Source organism: Vanacampus margaritifer, chromosome 11 (assembly GCF_051991255.1).
Source record: "Vanacampus margaritifer isolate UIUO_Vmar chromosome 11, RoL_Vmar_1.0, whole genome shotgun sequence".
Taxonomy (NCBI): Eukaryota; Metazoa; Chordata; class Actinopteri; order Syngnathiformes; family Syngnathidae; genus Vanacampus; species Vanacampus margaritifer.
Window position 1 is genome coordinate 11745990 of NC_135442.1, and position 22702 is coordinate 11768691.

Consider the following 22702-nt stretch of genomic DNA (forward strand, 5'->3'; position numbering starts at 1 on the left):
AGTGCAGAGAGAGCAGAGAGTGCAGGGCATGGCATTTGAATGAAAGCGGAATATAATTAAAAATATAGAAAAGTCGTATTGTTAATACCGGTAAACAGTGACTAGACCAGTGGTTCTTTGAACTCCACTAGTTCTCTATGTGCATTCACAAAACCCATCTTTATTGAAAAATAAAATGTTTTTTTTTTGTTTTTTTCAAATTCAAGACATGGGTATAGGGTTAACTGGTGAACAAAATGAACAGGGAGAGTACCGGTAGTCATTTCAACAAATCTGGCTCTCTTCACCTGGATTTTTTTAAATTCCCCATCTCCATGCATCTTTTTTTTTTTTGCCCCTGGAGAGCTCAGTATTGTTCATTCGGTAATTTTACCGATTTGACATGTCATCATCATTGCTCTCTCCTTGCATCTTAAGGAAATGCTTCTTTAGTTTCGCTAGATAACTAGTCATCTTAATCTGAGGTTCAGTTTGGCAGCTGCACCACTCAATTCTCTTCTGCTTGCCCCGACGTGTTTAAGAGTCCCTTTTGGTCGGGACTAGGCCCAACTATGAAGGCTTTGCAATTTTGGCTGGGGTAATATTTCTTCCTTTCAGACATTTTTTCATCTCAAAAAAAAAAAGATCCACTGCAGAAGTCTGCGTAATTTGTTGATGTTTCACCCCAAAAGGAGTCATCTGTCGTCAAACAACACGTTATGGGAAAGGTCATATGGTGGACAACAAATGGTGGAGCGTGGATGTTGTCTGACATCAAAATATTATTTCTGTGCGCTACACTTCCTGCAGAAAAAAAATAAAAATACAGTGATGCGCCTCCACTCATCCTGCCACTCCAGGTTTTACACTCTCGGAGTTTCACCACCCACTTTGAGTACAGTATGCAAAATAGACATTATACTACAAACAAATGTGGAGTCTAACTAGCAAAACATTCTGTGTGATGCATTTACAATTAAAATAACATAAAAAGTGGAATCCAGCCCACCAAAGGTTGCTCACCACAATTTGACAATCACTCATGGATAAACACAGCGTGATGCACGATACTATAAAGAAAAACATTGCACACGGACAAAAAAGATAAATAACAGAAACAGTCAGACAACACCAACAAACCATTTGTTGTGTACACAACATTTCCGACTTAGAAAATTGAAAACAGAACAGCTCTTACCGATCTCATGTCACATCGCCCCAGGCGAGGGCGTGCACCCCAGAGTAAGACAATCACTTGTGTACACATGTACCAAACCTGATGCACCCTGGCCACTAAAGGTGGTTGTCGTGAATGGTGTAAAGATAAAACATAAAAATATGAATGGCCGCGCCCCATACCCCACTTAGTGATGCGAACTGCTGCCTGAACTCACACTCAAAATTAGCATTTGCTTTTCTTGTTCACGTCAACAGGTCAGTCTTGAATCAACTTGAATCTGTTACTTAGTGTACTTTTTCACACAAAAAAACGCTTATATAGCGCTATATCTTCATCATATGTTATACAAAACCATAATCGTTTATCTCACTCAAACATATGGTACCCTATTGGCCCACGGAAATGTTTAAAATAACTTAACCCTATAAAGCCAAACGTATGATATTAAATACAAGACATTTTAAGCCCTCTATTTCATTTTCCTCATTAAAACCCTGCCGTATATGATCTGACATATGCATTGCACGGATAATCCATTAGAGGGCAGTATCGCCCATCTGATGGTTTTCTAGCGACCTTGCAAGATCGCCCCAATTGAGAAAGAAGAGCCACCTATACGTATTAATAGTGGGAAATGTTCTTTCAGATTTTGGAAAATACTAATATATTCGATATTTCTGTTTATTATTATATTTTTGACTTACATATAAATGTACACATTTAAAGCATTGTGATCGGATGTATCAAATATGACACAAATCAAAAGTCATGTGGATTTTTTTAAAGTTTTTTTCAAAAGGAGCAATAAATACTCCACTTACAAAGAATTTTCTCTCATGTATTTCATGATTCAGGTTTTATAGGGTTAATTTAACCTCCAGGATCCCGCACCTTACCCAGACCAACGGCAGAACCCAGGATGTTTTTTCTCTCTGGTCCCATGTGCAGTCTAGCTCACCAAACCACAAGGTGTGTGTGTGTGTGTGTGTGTGTGTGTGTGTGTGTGTGTGTGTGTGTGCTACATTTCCTATGAGAGTTTTGGTGAACTAACCCGAACTACGGTGGCCCTGAAGCCACAATCCCCTAACAGTAAAATGTCTCAACACACCAACAATCAAAAAGTGAATACACTGGTTTTAATTATGCACCTTTAATTGTTTTGCTTGTCACTATAGGGTGCTGGCATAGATAATTGAATAAAGCTTTTTTTTCCCCCCTACTAAACAAATTATTTTCCAACCAATTAAGTAAAATTGGATTTGCTTGACAATCTCTCACGGCACACTCATGTGCCCTAAAGGCTTACTAGCTTAATACCAGACAACGATTGGCAGGCGACCGATCTGTGGTGTAGCCCCACCTCACCCAATGTCAGCCGGGATAGGCTGCAGCTCAACAAAATGAGGACAAGCACTATGGATGGACAGACACCCAAGAAGTGCGACAGATCCCAAAAGCATTCCAAAATCGAAACCTAGTTTCCACCATCCAGCTGCTTTTAGCGCTTGTGATGAGCTAGGTCGTGTGGAGAACTTGCAGCACAATAGCAAGCTCCGTTTGAAATAGCGAGCACGTAGCAACGCGGGGGACGTTTAACAGAACTCCATTAAAAAAAAACAAAAAAAACAGTGACCTCGCGTAATAGCAAGAGCTCATGAAATGAGTCTTCTCTGCAGGAGAGAGAGAAATGTCCTCCTTCTAATGAACTATAATGAAATGCTCTATAAATTGCTATTTAGTTTCTTTGATCACATTCTTCAAATTGCATTCAGCGGTGTGACTTGAGGTGCTTTCTTTCTGCTGTGTGTGACTGTGTGTGTGTGCGGGTGTGGGTGTAAGGGGCTCACAGCATAACGTTGCCCCCTAGCGGTGAAAGAGCTGAAGTTTTCTCACCTGGGAAGAAGTCTTTTGTTCAATTTTACAGTGTAGTATATAGCCTTTATATCCTGCAGCCAAGTCTAAACAGTTCATGAATGAAGATTGATTTTTCAAAGGGCATATTTGCACAATTTGTATTTTATTTATTTATTTTGTCTGCAGCTTCCCTTTAAATCACCTGGAGAATTCATAATTAATGAATGCTGACATTTTCACTTCTGTGGCCCAGTTTGAGTCATTTATAAAATCTACTAATGCTCCCAGTAATTATTTAAAAATAGCAATGACTGATGGCTGAAACCTTGCGTTGTATAAGCTTTAATTATAGACGGTTTCATAGTCAAATGTAATTTAGTTTTTTATTCTCTCTGCTTGCTAGTTTCTTTATTTGTTTGGTTATTATGTGACTGCATTGCAAGGACATGGCAAACAACACAGTATTCTATAATATGTAATTATTATGTTTATTATTCGTACACAGCATCACAATTAGCCGTGTGCAAGTATGTAGCAACATGAAAAGAGCTGTCAGTATAATGCAGTATAATGCAATGCCATTTTACAGCTTTGTAAACTGCCAAAATACCACATTACCAGTAATTAATGTCTGGCTAATATGTAAATTAGCATTATTAACTATTTAAAGCCATACTATTTGATACAGCTTCTGCTTTGGATACGTTGCTGTACATATATTGAATTTGAAATTGAAGTAGAAAAAAAATAATTATAGTGAGCTGAAGTAACAAAATTCACAGCTGTTGGGTTTTGAAATGTTAGCTAACTAGTAAATAAACTGTATTAATAGCTAGATGAACCTCAAACTATTTCACTGTGATAATTAACAATCATATGTCATATATTCTACTGTATTTAACACATCAAGAATGAAACAACAAACGATAGTGAGTTGAATATTAAATCAATTCCACTTTCGATTGGAAACATTAGCTAACTAACTACCAAGCTGGATGGATCGATAGCTATATAGCGGTAGCTTCAAACATGTAAATATGTTTGTGTATTATTATATATTCATACTCTACATTGTGTATAATGCATTATGATTAAAATATTAACATTAATAGGCAAATCATGAATTTTATTCAGCTATTTGGCTTGGATTATGAAACATTCACTAGCTAGCTAGCTGGCTATCAAGCTAGCTGGATCTATAGCTATTGAACCTCAAGTATTTCTATTTATTGTTATACTTTCAAATAGTATACTGTATGCAAGAAGACACGGCAATTTAAAAACAAATATGCAGGGATAAAAAAAATTGCTGTAGGGGTTGTAAATGTCAGCTAACCATTACCTGTACAATACATTACATTATTTCAATACATGATGATGCATCATCATAAATTCATAGTCTTGTGTTTTACTATATATGAGGGATTTGAAATCTAAGCAGTGCGTTAAATATGAATTAAATTCCGCTGTAGTGGGAGGTTGAAAATGATAGCAAGCTAACAAGCTCCCTATCAATTAACTGTAGACTGCGATAGACAGATAGAAGGACGGAGGGACGGACGGATTGATAAACAGACGGATAGATGGATGGAGGATAGTGAACAGGATGTGGCAAAGAAGAAGCTTATAAAGATGTTTATTTTCTAGTGTGACATTTGGGAAATGGAAATATTTGCTCTGTTACTGGAACTTTTGCTCACTTGTCATTCTCAGTGCAAATGAAGTACGTTATCCAAGCAGAATATAAAGGCAGCGTGACACAAGTCACCGCTTGGCAAATTTGTTCTAAAAACTGAGGTGCACAAATGTCACCGTGTGCCGTTAAGAGAGGTGATGCCACACGAGTGCCTCTTGACCACTGGTATCTGTGTGCCGGTTGCCCGGCAACGAGGCCGTGGAGCTCCACAAGAGCCCAGATACCTGTTTCCCTCTCATTTGGCAGTCTGTGTACGAGGCTTAGCAAAGCTGCTGAGCCACACACCACTAAATAATGACTTGCTGTTTCATTTAGGACGTTTGCTCTGCCTTGGAAGGATGATTGCCTCAGGTCAGGTGATCGAGAGCGTGCGCGTTTGAGCACTGCGGTGATTGTGCACGCTCTTTAACTTCTGCCAAGCGTGCATACAGTTATGTGGAAAAGTCTGAACTTCTTTGTTTTAATGACTTTATCCGCCGCAGTCTTAGAGTAAAACAGTAAACAGTGGGACGTATACAGTCAGTGGGTGATTAGTACTAAACAGTTTCTGAGAGAAACTTTGTAGAGAGTTGGTGCATGGGTCAAGGAAGAAGACATTACATACGAGGTTCCCTCACTTTCGCAATTCATCACCCAGCCTACATATATATATATATATGATGTGTATTCATAGTTTTTTTCTTTATACCAAAAAATTCAGAAAAGTGGCAAAAATAAAAACAAGATGGCGGTGCCCATGGTCTGCTTTGGCTCACGATAGTTTTGGCAAACAAGGACAAAGCATCAAAACCAGTGGAATCCATAACAACAGCTAAACGTAAACACTATAGACGACTGCTATTTTGTGGATCCAGTGCTTTTGGGTCGGTAAGCACTAAAGCGCCTTAATCGTTTTTTTGTTTTCTCAATGTTGAAGTCCTAATCTATACATCCATTCATATCCTGAACCGCATATCACAAGGGTTGCGGGGGTGCTGGAGCCTATCCCAGCTGGTTTTGGGCAGTAAGCGGGGGGGTAGGCTACATCCTGAACTGGTTGCCAGCCAATCCAGGAGCCCTAATCTAATGAGAGTATATTATTTATTCAAGGTAAATATTAAGGATGAGCCTGATATCCGTACAACACGAGTATCCGGTACGGATAATTATTTTTTTCCGGATAAGAACATAACCCGGATATAATTCTTTATTATCCGTCTCCGTGCGCCACTGCCGCAGGCTGCTTCTTTTTTTTTTCTGTCTCTCTTTTCCCCATGACATGACTGGCCAGTCAGTCAAACACAGACTCCGCTTCACCCATTTCCCCTCCCCGAGACGCAAGATTTTGTCTCTCCTTAATTTTCTTCAGCTCACTCGTATTTCGGTTCATATGTTTGTCAAAGTTACTTAGTGAATTATTAATTTTGTTATGTAACATATACGTACGTAGGATGTGCTTTTAACGAGCTAAACTAAAGCCTCGTTTCCACCGACGGTATCTACCCTACTGTACCCTACTTTGCTTTACTCGGCTCTACACCAAAAGCAGTGCGTTTCCCCCTGCAGCTAACGTGCACTGCACACACAGGCAAAAACAATGAAGAGTGCAGATGTTCTTTTTGTACCCGGTGCTTGGTTTGTGCCTGTTTATTTCAGCCAGAAGATAATCGAATGAATATTGCAGCAACCAAAAGACTGCATTCAATAATGTTAAGAAGGTTTGCACCTCCTCAAAAGTCCAAGCATTAATCTGTTTGGAAGCAAATATTGTCCTCCCTTTGTTGATAATGGCAGCTGTTTTCCCGGGGTGATGGTTTGCACAGCTGCACATTGATGACAACTTTCTTTTAGAACCGCAAAGCAGCAGGTACCAGAAAAAGCGAGTAGAGTAGAGTCGAGTAGAGTAGAGCTGGGTAGATTTGTTGGTGGAGACGAGGCTAAATGCAGAGTAGAGTAGAGTAGAGTAGAGTAGATACCGGGCGGTGGAAACGAGGCTTAACTCTCACTGGCTGGCTGCAATTTAAACACGCACCCACGTACACACACACACACACACATGCACACACATCTCTCACCCTCTCTGTTTCTCTCTCTCTCTCTGTTTAATTAAGAACGTTTGGTGGTAAAAAAGAAAAAAGAAAAAAGAAAAAAGAAAAGCTATCTTGTGTATGGCAACCCTTGTTCATGCATACTTAGTAGTTCATCATTATTTCCTAATGCATGTGCTATATTCAGCAGAATTACATATTATTGCAAATGTTTTTCCTGAATTTATAAAAAAAAAAAAAAACTTGTTCTGTAAGGAGTTCCTTTATTATTGTGATCAAAAACACTGAATCAATTCTCAGACTGCTCAGTAAATATTTATTCATACACATACATTTTCAGAGTTTATTAAAAAAAAAAAAAAAACTTTTAAAATAATTCATACTTTTGTGATCAAAGGCATTGATTTGAACCTCAATTAGGCTGTTTTGGCAATAGTTTTCAAATAAACAAAAATTATAGAAACTTTTGATCAATCCATATTAATCACACTTTATTTTTTTAAACAGTTTTTTTTTTAACAACCGAATCAATGTAAGACCCACTTATTTTCGATTAAACCACGGCAACTTCCAGGTTAGACCACACCCACTTTCGGTTTAGACCACGCCCCTCCAAATACAGATGCAGTTCATTTAGATGGTTGAACAGATACAGACACAGATAGTGGTTTACTCGCTCATCCCTAGTACATATATTTACAAAAATAAAGCCAGTTTCTTCGGAAAAATGTCATATGAAGAAAACATTTGAAGTTCACGACGAGCACAGCCATCTATTTATTTATACTTCACAAATTCTTTTTTTTTTTTTTTTTATGTATGAAGCATACAAAAATGGCTGATTACTCTAACATATTGTTCACGATTTTTTCTAAATCGGTGTCATTGCACACGTCTTTGCTGTTCATTAGACAGCATGATTTTTACATTTTTATTAAGAGGGCACATGAGTGTGTGTCATTTTTACGAATTATTAACCAACTTCAATAGTTGAAAATGGCTTGTTCTCTTTGATTATGCAATGCTAATGGTTGAAAAAAAGTGGCCTGCTCTTTAATTTCATTTTTATGTATTCACTCGTACTAAAGAAATTGTCGGAACAAACGTTGTCCTTTTAAATTCTCAACAGCACACACTGTGAGCATCCAAACCTTGGCATTCCATACAAAGATAAATCCTCCAAGATTTTAAGTGGCTGCGTGTGTTATGACAACACAAATAGTAACAATTAGCCGTGAATGAAGCCGTATCGACGTGACGCTGCTACTCGCGTAGTTTAGCTGTCTTTGGCGGTGTGTTTTGTTGCTGTTTTACATTCATGCGAGGCATTCATGCACTTAGTTACACCCCAAAAAAAAAAAAAAAAAACACCCTTGCACATATTTTTGTAGCAAAATGTAGACAAGCGCAGCCTCGTGGCTCAATTTGACAGGTCAGTGCACAACTGTTTGACCTACAAGGAGTGTATAATGAAAGCTAGCGCATTGTATTGATTGATAAATGCATTTTTCCTCTGTGTTAAATCGGCTATCTGTCAGATGGCCGCACGTCACCGAGGGCACAAATATGACCTCCTTCCTTATTGCCTGCCATTTTTATATATATATGTATGTGGGTGTTCATGTGTGTGCCCTGAATACACCTTCAAAGCCTGAATGAAAGTTAATAACTGAGCAACTCGGCATGCTGGAAGTGTAGAAGGAGATGTAAAATATATACGATGAGGATATATTTCCATGAAGCATATTGCGTGGGAGCTTTGTTTGGAGCTTTATTCAAAAAAAAAAAAAAAAGGCAACTAATCCACTCCATCCGCCCTGGCTTTTTATCACTGCTATCCAAAGATGGATGGAAGAGCAGCTTCTCCTTGCTCATTTATGCTTTATGCCAATGCAACGCAACACTTTGCCCATTTTAGTTCTTTCTCCCCCACGCCCCAAAAGGAACAAAATGGCTCAATGTGTCGTCAGTTTTGGCTCCTTTGCAGCAGTTTTGGAAATGATTATCTCCTCTGGAGTGGCCCTCAGATAGCTATCATGTCATTTGTGACGATGCTTGTCTGATGCTCGTTATCCTCGCAGGCGCCTTTTGGAAGTGACCTTAAAAGATAATGAGGACAGAACACACTGACACACTCTGCGGGTTTTCAACGCCGTCTTTAAATTGCCTATACGTGCGCTCACCAGACATAACATTAGGTACACCCCAGCGGTCTGATGACATCTTACAGAGGGGGGTGAAATGAGAATGCTACGAGAGTAGCAGTTGTATTTTAACCAGAAAAAAATAATTCGGCGGATTATTTGGAGTAAAAATGCTTAATATAATGAGAAAAGTTGAAATCCTACGAGAATACTGTTGCTTTTTTTTTTTCAGAAAGGCTCAATTTTGTGGGATTTATTTATTTTTTTGACAAAGAAGTCCAAATCTTATATATTGGATTTTCACCGCCCCCCCTCAAAAAAGAAAAAAACATCATAATGCAATGAGAGAAAGTTTTTTTTTCTGTATAAAAGTCATAATCTTCTTCATATTCGTGGGAGGGGGAAAAAAAACTAAGAATTTAACGGAATTCAATTTTTACAAGATTAAAGTTTTATTTTTAAAGAAACCAAATCATGACATTTTTTCAAGTAAAAAGTCATGATGTTACAGAAAAAGTGTGTGTGTGTGTGTGGGGGGGGGGGGGGGTTGTCAATATACACTTTAGTTCAGTTTAAAAGTTTGGACACACTTTCCTATTCAATAGATTTGCTTTATTCTCATGACTGGTTACTTTGTAGATTCTCATTGAGGCATCAAAACTATGTATAAACTGATGTGGAGTTATGTATCGAAAGAATGCCAAGAATGTGCAAAAAAGTTATCAGCGAAAAAGGTGGCTTTTTATTTATGTATTTATTTTATGATTTTAGTAGTACACAATTCCAAATGTGTTCATTAGTTGTCATAGTTATTGTCATAGTTTTGATGCCTTCAGTGAGAATCTACAATGGTCCCAATGATTCCCAAATAGTGGCAAAAGAGTATCAAATAGTTGCTAATCTTCGCAATACTGTCCCAAATAGTCACTAATATACATACAGTTTTTTGCAAACACTTTGCCAAACATTTATATAAGCAAATGTTGCTAATTGTCTCTAAAGAACCATTAAGACTGTTTTGAGAAGGTTTAAGAAACACTGTGATCTTGAGGGAACCCTGACGTGAAATCAACATTCGCTAGTGTGTCAAACGTTCATCCCTCAGTGGGATACAGTCTTAAGCATTGCTAAAAGTTGCTAAATGTTGCTAATGACAGAGGTGACCCCCTGATTTTCTTCAACATCCATCAGATAAGTTGGCAAATCCATCATTTGCTATGTTCACAATAATTTGCCACTTAGTGTGATGCCACCTCGCCCAACCCCTAAGGTTAAGAGCTACCGCTTTTACACGCGTTGTATCTTGTTCTCGAGTGCTCACTAGCGCAAATGAAGGAGCAACCTCAACACACCCACAGCTTTGGTTTGCACTTTTGCCCTTCGCGGTGGCGTCAGCCTTATAGTTGTGTACACAAATGTAAATGACATAAAAGATAGCAAGCAGGAGTGACAGCAGCCTGCAGCTTTTTTTTCTTCTTTTTTTACCGCTGGCATATAATGGCTCCTTCTCGTGCTTCCCGCCCTCATTTACATGCAAGACGCTCAGTCAAGTAACCTGGGAGTCTTCAAAGGCCGTCTCCCGGGTAATGGAGCAGCATGAGATTTTCCATCTGATCATCACTGACTGCCGTCTTGATCATGTCGATTCCAACTGGGACAAGAGTTCTGCATGTTAGCAAACTCCAGCCGGAATTTCATGCGGAAAAGGGATTCGCTTCATAGGACGAGTCGCTCGCTTGCGTTTGACAACTGAAGTGTAAACGACGTTCCCTGATTCAATTGCACTTTTTTTTCTTTTTAGTGAAAGGAGCAGGACATTGTGCAGGACAGATAAATATAAACCATCATTAGCGCTGACGTGGCAGGGAACCATATTTGCTACTTAAGTGGGAGTTTAAATTGGACCCTGAGTGCTTCATTATCAGGCAGAAAAAGCACATTCTGTTGCTTCTTCAAGCCAATCAGTAAAGACGAATTATGACAAATTTAAACTTTCTTTGTTGTTGTCATGATCATTCATTTAACTCTTTATTGCTGCTAAACAAAAACATTGTACATCTCTAAAACGTTTATGTTTTAGACGACACGCGAGAGATTACATTTCATGAATACTTTTGTTACGTTCATGTGGACAGCAAGGTCAATTTCAAGGTCAAATTATAGGTTCAAAGGTCAAGTAAGTAATCTTATGCACCAATCTTCTAAATGAATGCAGATTTGGAATCCTTGTTGAATTCCCTTTCCAACAATACCCATTTTGTGAAGATTGACGTATGGGTTCAAATGGTGGCCACGCCCCTTTTTGTTGAAATTTTCAAAATTCGACTGACTGTACCTTCCAAACACATGCTCCAAATGACCTAAAATTTGAGATTTAGTGTTGTGCCATCACTAATTAACAAGTACATCAAGTTTCATTAAAATCTAAATCTGCTAGGTGAATTTTTTGCTTTGTCTTTTGAGCAATGTAAGTCATAACAAAGTGGAAGTTTTGTGTTTGTTGCCACTCCCGAGTTTCCTATTGATATTGTAGTGCAGGTTATTATACAGGGTGTCCCATAAATTATCAAACATGCAAAAAATGCATATTTTTCCCCACACACATAATTTTTCAAAAAGCCCTTTTATTTATGATCCACATGACTACCGCTGTTTTAAACACAAACATATTTCAGTGTGTGTCCATGCGTAACACATTTTTAAACCTGACTGGATGAATCCGACAAAGAAGAAAATCTTAATTGAAAAAAGAAGAGAATTTTCCAACCCTGCTCAATGAGGATGGCGCTCCATCTCTTTATTCTATTTATGTGCATCAATTCTAAGATCAACACTTAGCAGATGCTGTCATTGGTCGGGGCGGTACCGTGGAGTGGCCTCCCCACATCACAACCCGTTTGATTTCTTATCTTTTGGGGCATTAGAAGGTGATAGTGTATCAAGAAAAGATACCAAACATAAATCATCTCAAGGAACACCTTTACAATCATAACTCCAGCTGTGCTGACGGGGGCACACATTGTAATGTGTTTTAAAAAAACAGTTGTCATGTTGAGCATATTTTTTAATTTAAAGTGTTTTTTTTCTGCATGGAAACATATGGACCAAGCTGTATTCATGTTCTTTTTTTTTTTTTTTTTTCTGGAGAGCTCAGTATTCTTCATTCGGTAATTTTACTTTTATTTGTCATCATCATTGCTCTCTCTTTTTTATTTTTATTTTATTTTGTATGTGTATGCGCATGTGCGTGCGTGTGAGTGTGTATTCATTAGTTCACCTAAAACCTATTAAAAAATCCCATACCGTTCACCGAAACCGGACACTTCAGAACCCAGCCAGAGCCGTGAGGCCGTCAGGAGACCCGAGGAAGGACCAAAGAAAGCTGTATTCATGTTCAATGGCTATTTATTTTAATCCAGAGTAGAATGTCTCAACATGCTAAACCAATATAGCTACAACATCTATGTGACATATTAAAGCACATCATTAAATATATATTAATTCTAATGAAACACCTTCAATGAGAATTTACAAGCATATGAATGAAGCTTGAAGACTTTTTACAATCACACATTTATTGAGAAAGCAGCACAAAAAAATAATCAAATACAAATTAGCAAATGCTAATAAACGCTGGTCAGTTTTTACAAGTATTTACAATTTACATGAGGTTTAAACTCAAAACATTGTCGCCACCTCTAGTTCCGTCGCCACCGTTACAATATTTGGACTCGGCTTGTGGCACTGGGGCTCATTTTGCGCCTGGGACAGGTAAGGCGGAAGGGTTCCCGTTCTACCGCTGTAGGTCTGTGCGCCGCCGATGCGTGTTTTCTTGGGATTGGTAGCGTAGCCAGACTCCTTCCAGGAGTGGGCGTATCCGTGCAGATCATTGAAGAGGGTCGCCGGGGAGAAGCCGACAGTGTACGCCAAGTCTCTGGGGTTCCTGAAACACTGCGGCGGTATCGCACAGTAGGTGCTTTGGCAATCCCCCGCTAAGCTGTTAGCAGTGCTGGATGAACCTGAAGACAAGTGAGATAAATAAGGATTAGATTGGCTCTTGCATGCTTGTGTTACACAATAACTGAACGGTTCATTGGGGACATCTACACAATCTAATTAGATCTAATAATCCTTTAAAAAGATAATAATGATTACTTTTTGGGGCTATTACTTTGAACAATGTTTCCCAGTAAGTATCTTGATTTAGTTAATTACACTAGTGTAAAATTACAAGGGTGAACTTATCGTACAAATGCTCCTCGTAGTGTAATTATTTGCAACATTGTTTTTAGTAAAAGTATAGTTAGATATTTCTGTCTTCCTCATCACTTGGATTTAATAAGTTAGCTGTTTACGCCAGTGGGTTGCTACAACCACAATAATAAAATTGTGACTGATTATATGTTTCTACCTTATATTATTTATTATGACATATAGAATTATATTTTCTTCCTGTCATATCCATTTTGACTTAACCCAAAATTTGTGAAGACAGATGTTTTTGATATATTGTAGCTTAAAAACTTACTTTTAAGTCTTGGGTGGAAGGTGCTGAAGTTCCTCTTGCCACCGTCTCCGCTGACGTCCGAGTCCGAGTCATTGAAGTCGCTGTCCCCTTTGCCGCTGTCCTTCACGCTCAGCTGGTCAGTGTTGCCCGTGCCACTGTAAATCAGCGCAGAGCCACCATGAGCCACCAGTGCAACACATTAGCTTGATTATCGATGCCTCCCTAAGATAACCTCATATAACCTAATTGCACACTGGACCAAAACGAAAAATGCTTCTCATGGGATGTTTGAGGGATCCATGAACCGACATAGTGGAACCAGGAACTAAATCCTTTTGTAACTTTTGGGTAATTTTTTCTTACCTGATTTGCAGGCAATACTTGTCAGCTTGCCATAAAGATGATGGTTGGAAGTGTTTTGTGGGCATGAACACCTAAAAAGAACGAATCCCATTTAGTTTCATTTTTAGATACAGAGAAAGTACAAATTGTGCTAAAAGAAGGGAAAAAGTCACCTTTGACTCGGAATCGCTGCTCCTCTCCTCATACAGGCAGGAGTCATCCAAGCTTGAGGAGGTCCTCTCCAGGAAGAAGCCTCTCTGGCCAGTGTATATGTTGCCGTGGGTGGACCCAAGGGGGGGCCGACTGTCAAACAAGTTGAGGCGGGCCTCCCTTTTAGAGGGCCCTGAGCGGCTGCGTCCCACTTTGCACGTCACCACCACAGCTACGATGGCCACCAGCAGCAGAGCGCACCCGCCACTTAGCAGGATGATGACCACCAGCGAGCCATCCAAACTCGCCACCAGGCCTTCCTCATCGCTTGATCGCAAGACCACCACAGCCTGGTCCTCTACGGGCTCCGTGTCGGTGACCACGAAGCGCACGGTGGCGCTGCTGGAGAGATGCGAGCGGCCGCGGTCACTCACGGCCACGACCAGTTCCAGGATGTCCCCAATTTGGGCGGTCAACCACTGCTTGAGGGCGATCTCCCCGGTGTCTTTGTTCACACTGAAAAGATTTTGGTCCCCCTGCAACATCTGGTAGGACAGCTCGGCGTTCACGCCGTCATCTGCGTCTTCAGCTGAGAGGCGCAGAGCCAGATAGGAAGCGGGGGCGTTCAAGGGCAGCGGGATATCAGCAGAGTCGTTAAACAGTACGGGGAAGGTGAAATACGGGTAGTTGTCATTCTGATCCACCACTCGGATTGTAATTGTCGACGTGCTGGACAGGGAGGGGGATCCTTTGTCTGCAGCTTGGATGACCAACTCTACTTCATGAATGAGCTCATAGTCAAAGGACCTGACAGTGTACAAAGACCCTGTTTGGGAATCCACAGATACGTAGGTGGAAATCAGTGACCCGCTTTGCACCTCAGAGTCCAGAAGCTTGTAGGAAACTTTTGCGTTCTTACCCACGTCGGGATCACGGGCCACTACGGTGGTGACGTAAGAGCCCGGAATGTTGTTCTCTATGACTGAGACCTCATATGCTGACTTACTGAACAACGGAGAGTTGTCGTTCTCGTCTGTCACCCTGATGGTGTACTGCCTGACGGTTTTAAAAGGCGGGCTGCCCAAGTCTTCTGCAACAACAGTCAGGTTATATTCAGGGATCCTCTCTCGGTCCAGAGAGGAGGTGGTGACTATCATGAAGGTCTCCCCATAGGCTTGCTGCAAGGTGAAGTCCTCGTGGCCGAGCAGGTTGACTCGCACGTAACCGTTGGAGCCCGAGTCTAGGTCTGAGGTGCTGATGAGGGCCACAAAGCTCTCTGCGGCCGCAGCCTCGGTGATGTAGGCTACGTTGTCCGCACTGGCGGTCATGGGCTTGATGTTGATCTCTGGCGCGTTGTCGTTCACGTCCACCACGTCGATGGACACCTTGCAACTGGACGACGCCGGATCGGCGCCCAGGTCGGAGGCCTTGACACGCAGCTCGTAGGATTGCCGCCTCTCAAAGTCCACCCGGGCCCTCAGTGTCACGTCACCAGTGTGCGGGTCAATGTGGAAGACGCGGGCGGCTTCTGCCGAGACGCCTTCAAAGGTGTACATCACCTCGCCATTGACGCCCTCATCAGGGTCGAAGGCGTGTACCCGTACCACGCGGTGGCCCACTGGAGCGTCCTCGTTGAGCTCCACCTTCAGCGAGCCGTGCTCAAACGTGGGCCCGTTGTCGTTGAAGTCCAGCACCTTGACGCGAACCGTCATGGAGCCGGACTTGGTGGGCACGCCTCCGTCGGTGGCAGTCACCTCCACCAGGTAGAAGTCCTCCATCTCCCGGTCCAGCTCCCTCACCAGCACCAGCTCAGCGAACTTGACACCGTCCTCCCGCTGACGCACCTCCACGGTAAAGTGGCTGCTAGGGGAAATGTTGTAGCTCTGGATGTAGTTGTTGCCCACGTCTGGGTCCACGGCGATAGGCAGCGGGAAGCGAGAGTCCAGGGCGACATTCTCCAAGATTTCCAGGGTGGTCTCGTTGCGGGGAAATGCTGGTGCGTGGTCGTTGATGTCCCTCACTTCAATCTCAACGTGGATGAGCTGAAACTTTTCCCTGGAGAGAGCCACCACGTCGAAGGTGATGAAGCACCGCGGGGTGCCAGGACACAGCAGCTCGCGGTCAATGAGCTCGGCCACGCTCAAGAGCCCGTCGGCCTCCCGCATGTACACCACCGAGAAGTTGTTTTCTTGCATGAAGCGGAAAGGCGTGTCATGGCCTTCGGCGGGGTCAATCTTCAAGTCTCTGGACAAATTGCCTATCTCTGTCCCAGGGGCGTCCTCCTCATACGTGAAGTATCTTGTCGTCGTGCACTGGACCTTGTAAATAATTAAGCCCAGCACAAAGCAGCAGCGAGCAAGTGTTGCCATCTTGTTAATAATAATAAAAAAAGAGCGAGAGAGGAAGAAGTTTTGCTCATGTAAATCACAAATGACCCGAGCAGACCTCAGTTTGTGAATGAGCGCAGGCTTCACACTTGCGGGCATGCTTTAAACTGGGCCGTATGCAAATGAGCTGGCCCATCCACCAATGGTTTGACACCACAGGCCATCAAAAGGGGGGACTTTTGGCTTATGACAAACTGCTGTTCACAGTTTGTTTGACAAATGGTTCACTTTTGGCAATCCCAAAGTAGTTTTAAGCACAAATCTGCTCCACAAATAAAGTTTTATTTTTCCATCTATAGGGAAAATGTAGCATATCCTCTTACTTGGAAATATATTTACTTTAGTTTCAGTGCTCATCTTTACTATATTTCCTTATGACTTCTATTTGTAAACAGTATAAAATTGATGTATATTTATGTTATGTCTACAGTTGCTACAGTAAATGGAAGTGTATCTTTTTAACATGTTTGGATAATTAAGACACTTCTGGTAGTTTATGTGTTTTCAAAGGTACACCTACACAATAGAAAGAAATCCATATCACTCATTTTGCCGTTATTCTTTCTCAGTTTTGATTTACTGATGTATTCATTTAAAAATATGTTGAATTATTGTGACTGCAGCTTTGCAGCTTTGCTTTTCTTATTAAGGTAAATAAAATAAACAATATATTAAATAAATAAATAAATAAATAAAAATAAATAAATAAACATCTCTTAATTTAATGCAGTTCAATTCTACACCACGACAAACCGCAACCACAATAATAAACATATTGTCAAATGAGTAACCTTCATGAATACAAAATTATTGATTACTGCTTTCCATTATAGTGAAGGTGTCCAATAAGTGTACAGATTCCAGATACAGTGAAATTCTATTATGCTGTTGAACATGGACGGAAAACATGCTCTCACAGTTGTAGGGATTTTTGTGTGTGTGTTTTTTTTATCTATTTATTTTATTATAGGCTGCTATGCAAATGTGCACTGACCCATCCATTGATGGCCTGGCAGTGGTCCACCCAAAGGGAGCAGCGGCTGCCAAAGAAGCTTTCAGGTCAAATCAACAATTATCTGATATAAAAGTACAACTGCATGACAGCTTTTTGACTGCCGTCAGCCTTTGTTGAGCCAGATAGCATATTGGGTGGGTGTTCAAATGGGCTCGGCATCACCATGAGGCATTGCAATTACAATCTGCCAAAATAAATAGAGGAGAACCTTCAAAGTTAACCACAATTTTTGTGTATTTGGATGGAAGGGTGATTGTAGTAACACATACAAAGCTATGGTGACTTCAAAAAGTACACATAATAAATAAAACTTTTTGCAATTCTAATTTGATCTTATACAAATATTAATTACCGTACTTACTGAATTTTTTACTAGGGGGTGATTTGGCTTCATGTTTACCACTTAGCAGACAGTGTCTGCTACTCTTCTGCTGGGCTCCATCATTTAAAACTAATAATTCACCACCGAGTCTCCTGCATATCATCAAGCCATGCAGTGCATCCTCGCCACTAAAACCCAGCAGCAGCAGCAGAAGCAGTAATCAATAGACCTCAATAACCCAACACGTAGTCATGAATCAAAACCAAAGTGGCTTTAAAAAGCTTAGTTAGGCGATTAGCTAAAGAGGAAAGTTAAGGGTTCCACATAAAAATGCAGCTTTGTATTATCTCCGAGGCTCACAAGAAGAAATCCACTTCTTGACATTCATAAAGAGTTCAGCCTCTCTGCGACTCATATCATTCTGTGCAAACAGAGTGTGAGAGTAATATAAAGGATGAGCAAGAATGTGCCTTTGTCTTCCTCTTTCAAATAGCAGGGGAGGAATAGCAATGCAGCTCTGCAGACCTCAAAAGTGTCATTCATGCCATGTTGTTGCAGGGATACACATCACGCTAATTGGCCTGTAATTAATCCACAATTTAATAAATCAACATTTCATTCAAACAATACTTCCCAAAACAGGTTGGGGGAAGCTTTTGAAGGGTGACAAGAGAATAAAAAGCCAACTATTGATGTAGCCTCCCACCACACAAACACTCACATGCACACACACACACACACACACACACACACACACACACGTCAACACACAAAAGAGCATGAGTCAAGCAGACTTTTGTCAAGCATATGGGTGATTAGCCCACGCTGATTAAAAAGCATCCTCGGCCCTTCAAAGGGCCCTTGACGCCTTCGCAAATGTTTGCGTTAAATCTGTCTGAGCCTCCCCCGATGGGGCGGCAAGGTGTTAAAAAGCACACAATAAAGAGGGGGGGGGGGGGGGGGGGACGCAGACGGCACAGGGATGGTTGTGATAGTGAGGTGATAGGTGCTATACAAGCTGATTATACAGGAAGTGTGAAAATCTAATTTACTTCTTTCAAGACAATACACGAAAAGGCCACATGTCTTGCTTTGTTTTTTTTAAAACTGCACTGATCTGATGTAGATGTATTGACTATAAACTGCTTTTATTGTCCTTTCGGTGTCATTTCAACCGAGAACAGCTGTCCTATAGTGGAATAAAAGGTACTAAATACAGCAATCAATGGTGTATGGAAGTCGACATGTATCAAATATAATATTTTTACTATGATGACGCATGAATGCACTGCAATAAACTGGATTATTTTCCCCATAGTATAATCCACCTGTAGTGTAATCTTGAAATCAACATTTAGCAGCATTGCTAGTGCTGACAAAACATCACAACATGAATGATGTATATTGCTAACTAGAATTGCACAGAAATGTATTTATTTATTTAAATGCCAAAAGATGAAATACATTTTAGAGAATGGCAAATTTCAAAAACAACCTATCGTATGTGGTCTTGGAATAAACATCAATTTGCTCAATGAAACTAAAAAATTTTGTTGCAAACAAACAGAACTGATGTGTAATGGTAACAATAAGAACTACATCAAAATTAACATTGATAACAAACATTATATGTATTTATTTTCTGTGCATCTAATCACTTTGAACAATAGCCAACATGCTAGCGCTAACACAACACCACCATCTTTGCATATATATTAAGGTTTGTACAGAAACTGCACATAAAGCTGAACTGTGATGTTAGCATAGAGGCTAGCACTAATAGAACACCATGAATTATGGGACATGCTAACAACTAGAACTACATTGAAAAAAAACATTTTTACGTAGCTATCTTAATCATGTCTCAAAACATGTCTGATCAACGTTAGTGTTGATGCTAACACCTCAACATGACTATTGTAAGATGCTAACACGTATTATCCCTGTCTTGGCAATTTTTTTTTACATTAGACAAGTCTTACAGTACTCCATCAAACATGTCAGAAAAAAGGGTACATTATATACCGAAATAATAATAATGATGAGTGGTGGCAGTTGTTGGTAGAAGAGGAGCATTTAATTGTTTTGCCTGTCACTATACATCGCTGGCATAGATAGATGAACAAAGATACAGACAGTATTTGTCGCAAAATATGTAATCATTTTGGACGATTTAAGTGAAAGTGGATGATTGTTTTCATGTTAGCATTGACGCTAGTACTGCTAACACAACACCTCAACATGAATAAGGTTTTTATTTATCATAACAAAATGTCTTTAAAAACATTATCTAACCATTTGTGTTTGATGACATTTAACGTCAACGACAATGACCGAGGATGCATCAAGGCGGGCCTGCTAATATTTTAGAGGGTTAAATTTGTCATTGTCCTTATTGTCCTTATCAGAAGGCGGCGAAGGTCAAATTAAAAGATACTGTTGTTTTAAATCAAGCAAACAGCATGACAAGTGATGCATGATTATTTTGGAAGCACAACATGGCAATGACATTAACTGTGGCACTCAAGATAGGAGCAATTTTGATGTTAGAGTACACATCACAGGAAATGGCATAATCCCTAATGTCTACTCATTTTCTTCTACCTCGGTTATTTTTACATGAGCTCCCTCCTTCTCTAAATGAGATCTGGATGAATGTATGAAGCTCAAGCCACAGGGGTAAACCACATTTAAGTTACTTGTGCACCTCGTTACCAGACATGCCGAGCCTTTCAGCGCAACAGCCCCATGCTGACTGGATGTTGAAAATCCAGGATTTGATGGCTATGACGAGTCTGTGGCTAACACTGAATTATTAGCCAAATTAGTTGTTTGCCAGTAAGAGGATTCACATTTTAATCTGATCAAATGTCTCACGCGCAAATCATTGTGGCGATGGCGCCAGAGAAACAACAGCAGCTGTAGATTAAAAGCAATAAATGGCACGTCTCCCCCTGAATAGTAATTCTTCATTTTGGTTCATCTTATGTTTCCAACTTTGTGGTAACAGAAAATACTGGCCAGGTCTATAAATGCATGTTTGGATGAATTTAAATGTGAAAGAACCAACAGCAAACTGGGTATTGTGTAAAGCAGTGTCCAGAATAAAGCCATAAGAACAATCTAACATTAATGTGTGTTTATTTTGCCAATTCGATTTTTACTAAGGACACTTAAGGCTAGAAAAAAAGTTGTTGGCTACAGCAAAAAGGAGACATTGGAATATAATACTACAGTGGCCACAGCAAAGGCACAGCAACATTGGAAGCTAATATTAGCATGTGGGTTTATGTTTCGCATTTTGGATTTCATTCAATAATAGGAAACTGAGAAAATTTGGTTTCTGTAGTTTCCAGAGCTAAGACCAAGCTACATTGTTAGTTAAAATTTGTATATGTGTTTATTTTTTGACATTTTAGATTTAATTCAGCGGAACAGTGAGAATGGAAGTTTCTGTAGTGTCAACAGCTAAGACAACCCTATATTAAGCTAATGTTAGCATGTGGGTTTATTTTTGGCATTTTGGATTTCATTCATTCGGAAACTAAGAAATCAAAGTTTCTTAGTGTTGCGAGCTAAGACAAAGCTACATTGTAAGCAAACGTTAGCATGTGTGTTTATTTTTTGGAGTGTTTTTGTTTTTTTGGGGGCCTTTTGGACTTTATTTAGAAGTAGAAATGGAAGCTTCTGTAGTGTTGAGCCAAGACATTTTAAGCTAACATTAGCATGTGGGTTTATTTTCGGCATTTTGGATTTAATTTTTGGAACACTGAGAAACAAAGTTTTTGTAGTGTTGACAACTAAGACAAAGCTACATTGTAAGCTAATGTTGTATGTGGATTTTTGGGATTTTTTAAATTGTATTTCATTCAAAACTGAGACTGGGAAATTGATGTTTCTGTAGTGTCCAGAGCCAAGTCAAAGCTACAATGTAAGCTAATGTTAGCATGTGTGTTTATTTTGGACATTTTGTATTTCATTCAATAGGAGACTGGGGTCCGCAAAGAACTTCCACTTCGCAGTGGATACTTTGGGGTCAAAATACTGCAGTATCTACAATGAAGCCCCAACAGCAGGGTAAGCCAACATTAGCACGTGTTAATGTTTATAATGTTGGATTTTTACAACTGGTAAGCTATTATGTTATTATGATTATTTTAATCCTCTTTTTGATTTGCAGTGTATCATGTGGCTTCGATAAATCTAGGCAACAAATGAAAGACAAGCAGTGGTTTACCCATATGGTGACCAATCAGGCACTAGAAATGATAAGCTACCTGGTACTTTTGACAATTGAGAAGTGTGAATTACAAGTACCGTGAAGTGCAAAAGGTTAATTTGTGCAATGCGCTATAACATGTTATGTGTTAATTTGTGAGTTCTATTGAGGCGATGGCATCGTCATTAAAAACCAGCAGTTTACATCGAGAGTGTTTTTTCCCGAGCAGTGCATCACAACAAGGTCACGAGAGGTCTGACGGCAAACAAAGCCAGGCTAACACAGGAGTGATACCTGTTTGCCACTTTAAGTCATGTGATTAATGCAGATCACGGCTTGATTAAGACGCATGTGTGGTGACAGTAAGAGCATTATAACGGATGAACGGCTTGGCCCATCTGTTCTCTTACCAAGGTGATTTTAATTAATGAACAGAATTCTGCTTTGACAGTCAATAATTGGGATGGGTGGTTATAAATTAGACTGTCAAATGTCAAATTTTTCTATGTTTTTTTTCTTTTTCTTCTTCTTCTTTTTTTTTTTGAAGGCCAATAGTGCGACCTTCACATCCTGCTCACCCACCCACTCACTCACCAAGCAGGCAGACAGCGAGGGAGGGAAAGCATTTGTTGACAGTTGAAGCAGTAATCCTGGCATATGCCACAGGGAGCAAATGTCTCAAAAGCCCACCTTTTGGAGTGTGGCCCACATGTCACACCTACTGCTGACAAATTGTCACCCTAGTTTTGTTTTCTTGCCCAGATTCCGGGATAATTTTAGATAAAATGGGTGTAATTTTGTATGGTGTTGGCTTCTCCTCAACTTTAAAGGGTTCCAGTATTCAGCATGCAGGCTGGGAACATGCTACATATTTGGGCTT

General features: G+C 40.2%; 1 protein-coding gene and 1 long non-coding RNA gene across 2 annotated transcripts in view; one reads left to right on the forward strand and one right to left on the reverse strand.

Annotated features, from left to right (window-relative positions):
- LOC144060572 (uncharacterized) overlaps positions 1 to 21672 on the forward strand; it is a 42163-nt gene extending 20491 nt beyond the window's left edge. The window contains exon 4 of the long non-coding RNA XR_013295944.1: positions 21591 to 21672. This is a non-coding gene — a long non-coding RNA (uncharacterized LOC144060572). The remainder of the gene's footprint in view (positions 1 to 21590) is intronic.
- pcdh8.1 (protocadherin 8, tandem duplication 1) lies at positions 12268 to 16324 on the reverse strand. Its single transcript, XM_077580249.1, has 4 exons — positions 13903 to 16324; positions 13751 to 13821; positions 13409 to 13542; positions 12268 to 12899 (listed from the first exon to the last, which is right to left on the reverse strand). Exons 1-4 carry the CDS (start codon positions 16246 to 16248, stop codon positions 12559 to 12561), a joined length of 2892 nt encoding a protein of 963 aa, XP_077436375.1. The 5' UTR covers positions 16249 to 16324; the 3' UTR covers positions 12268 to 12558.
- Positions 21673 to 22702: the final 1030 nt, after the last annotated feature.

Excerpts from the sequence above, each read along its gene's own strand:
- pcdh8.1 (XM_077580249.1), bottom strand. The coding sequence starts at position 16,248 with ATGGCAACACTTGCTCGCTGCTGCTTTGTGCTGGGCTTAATTATTTAC. Across the intron at positions 13,543-13,750 it reads AAGTATTGCCTGCAAATCAG|TGGCACGGGCAACACTGACC; the intron begins GTAAGAAAAAAT and ends GCTGATTTACAG. Across the intron at positions 12,900-13,408 it reads CTTCCACCCAAGACTTAAAA|GTTCATCCAGCACTGCTAAC; the intron begins GTAAGTTTTTAA and ends ACTTGTCTTCAG.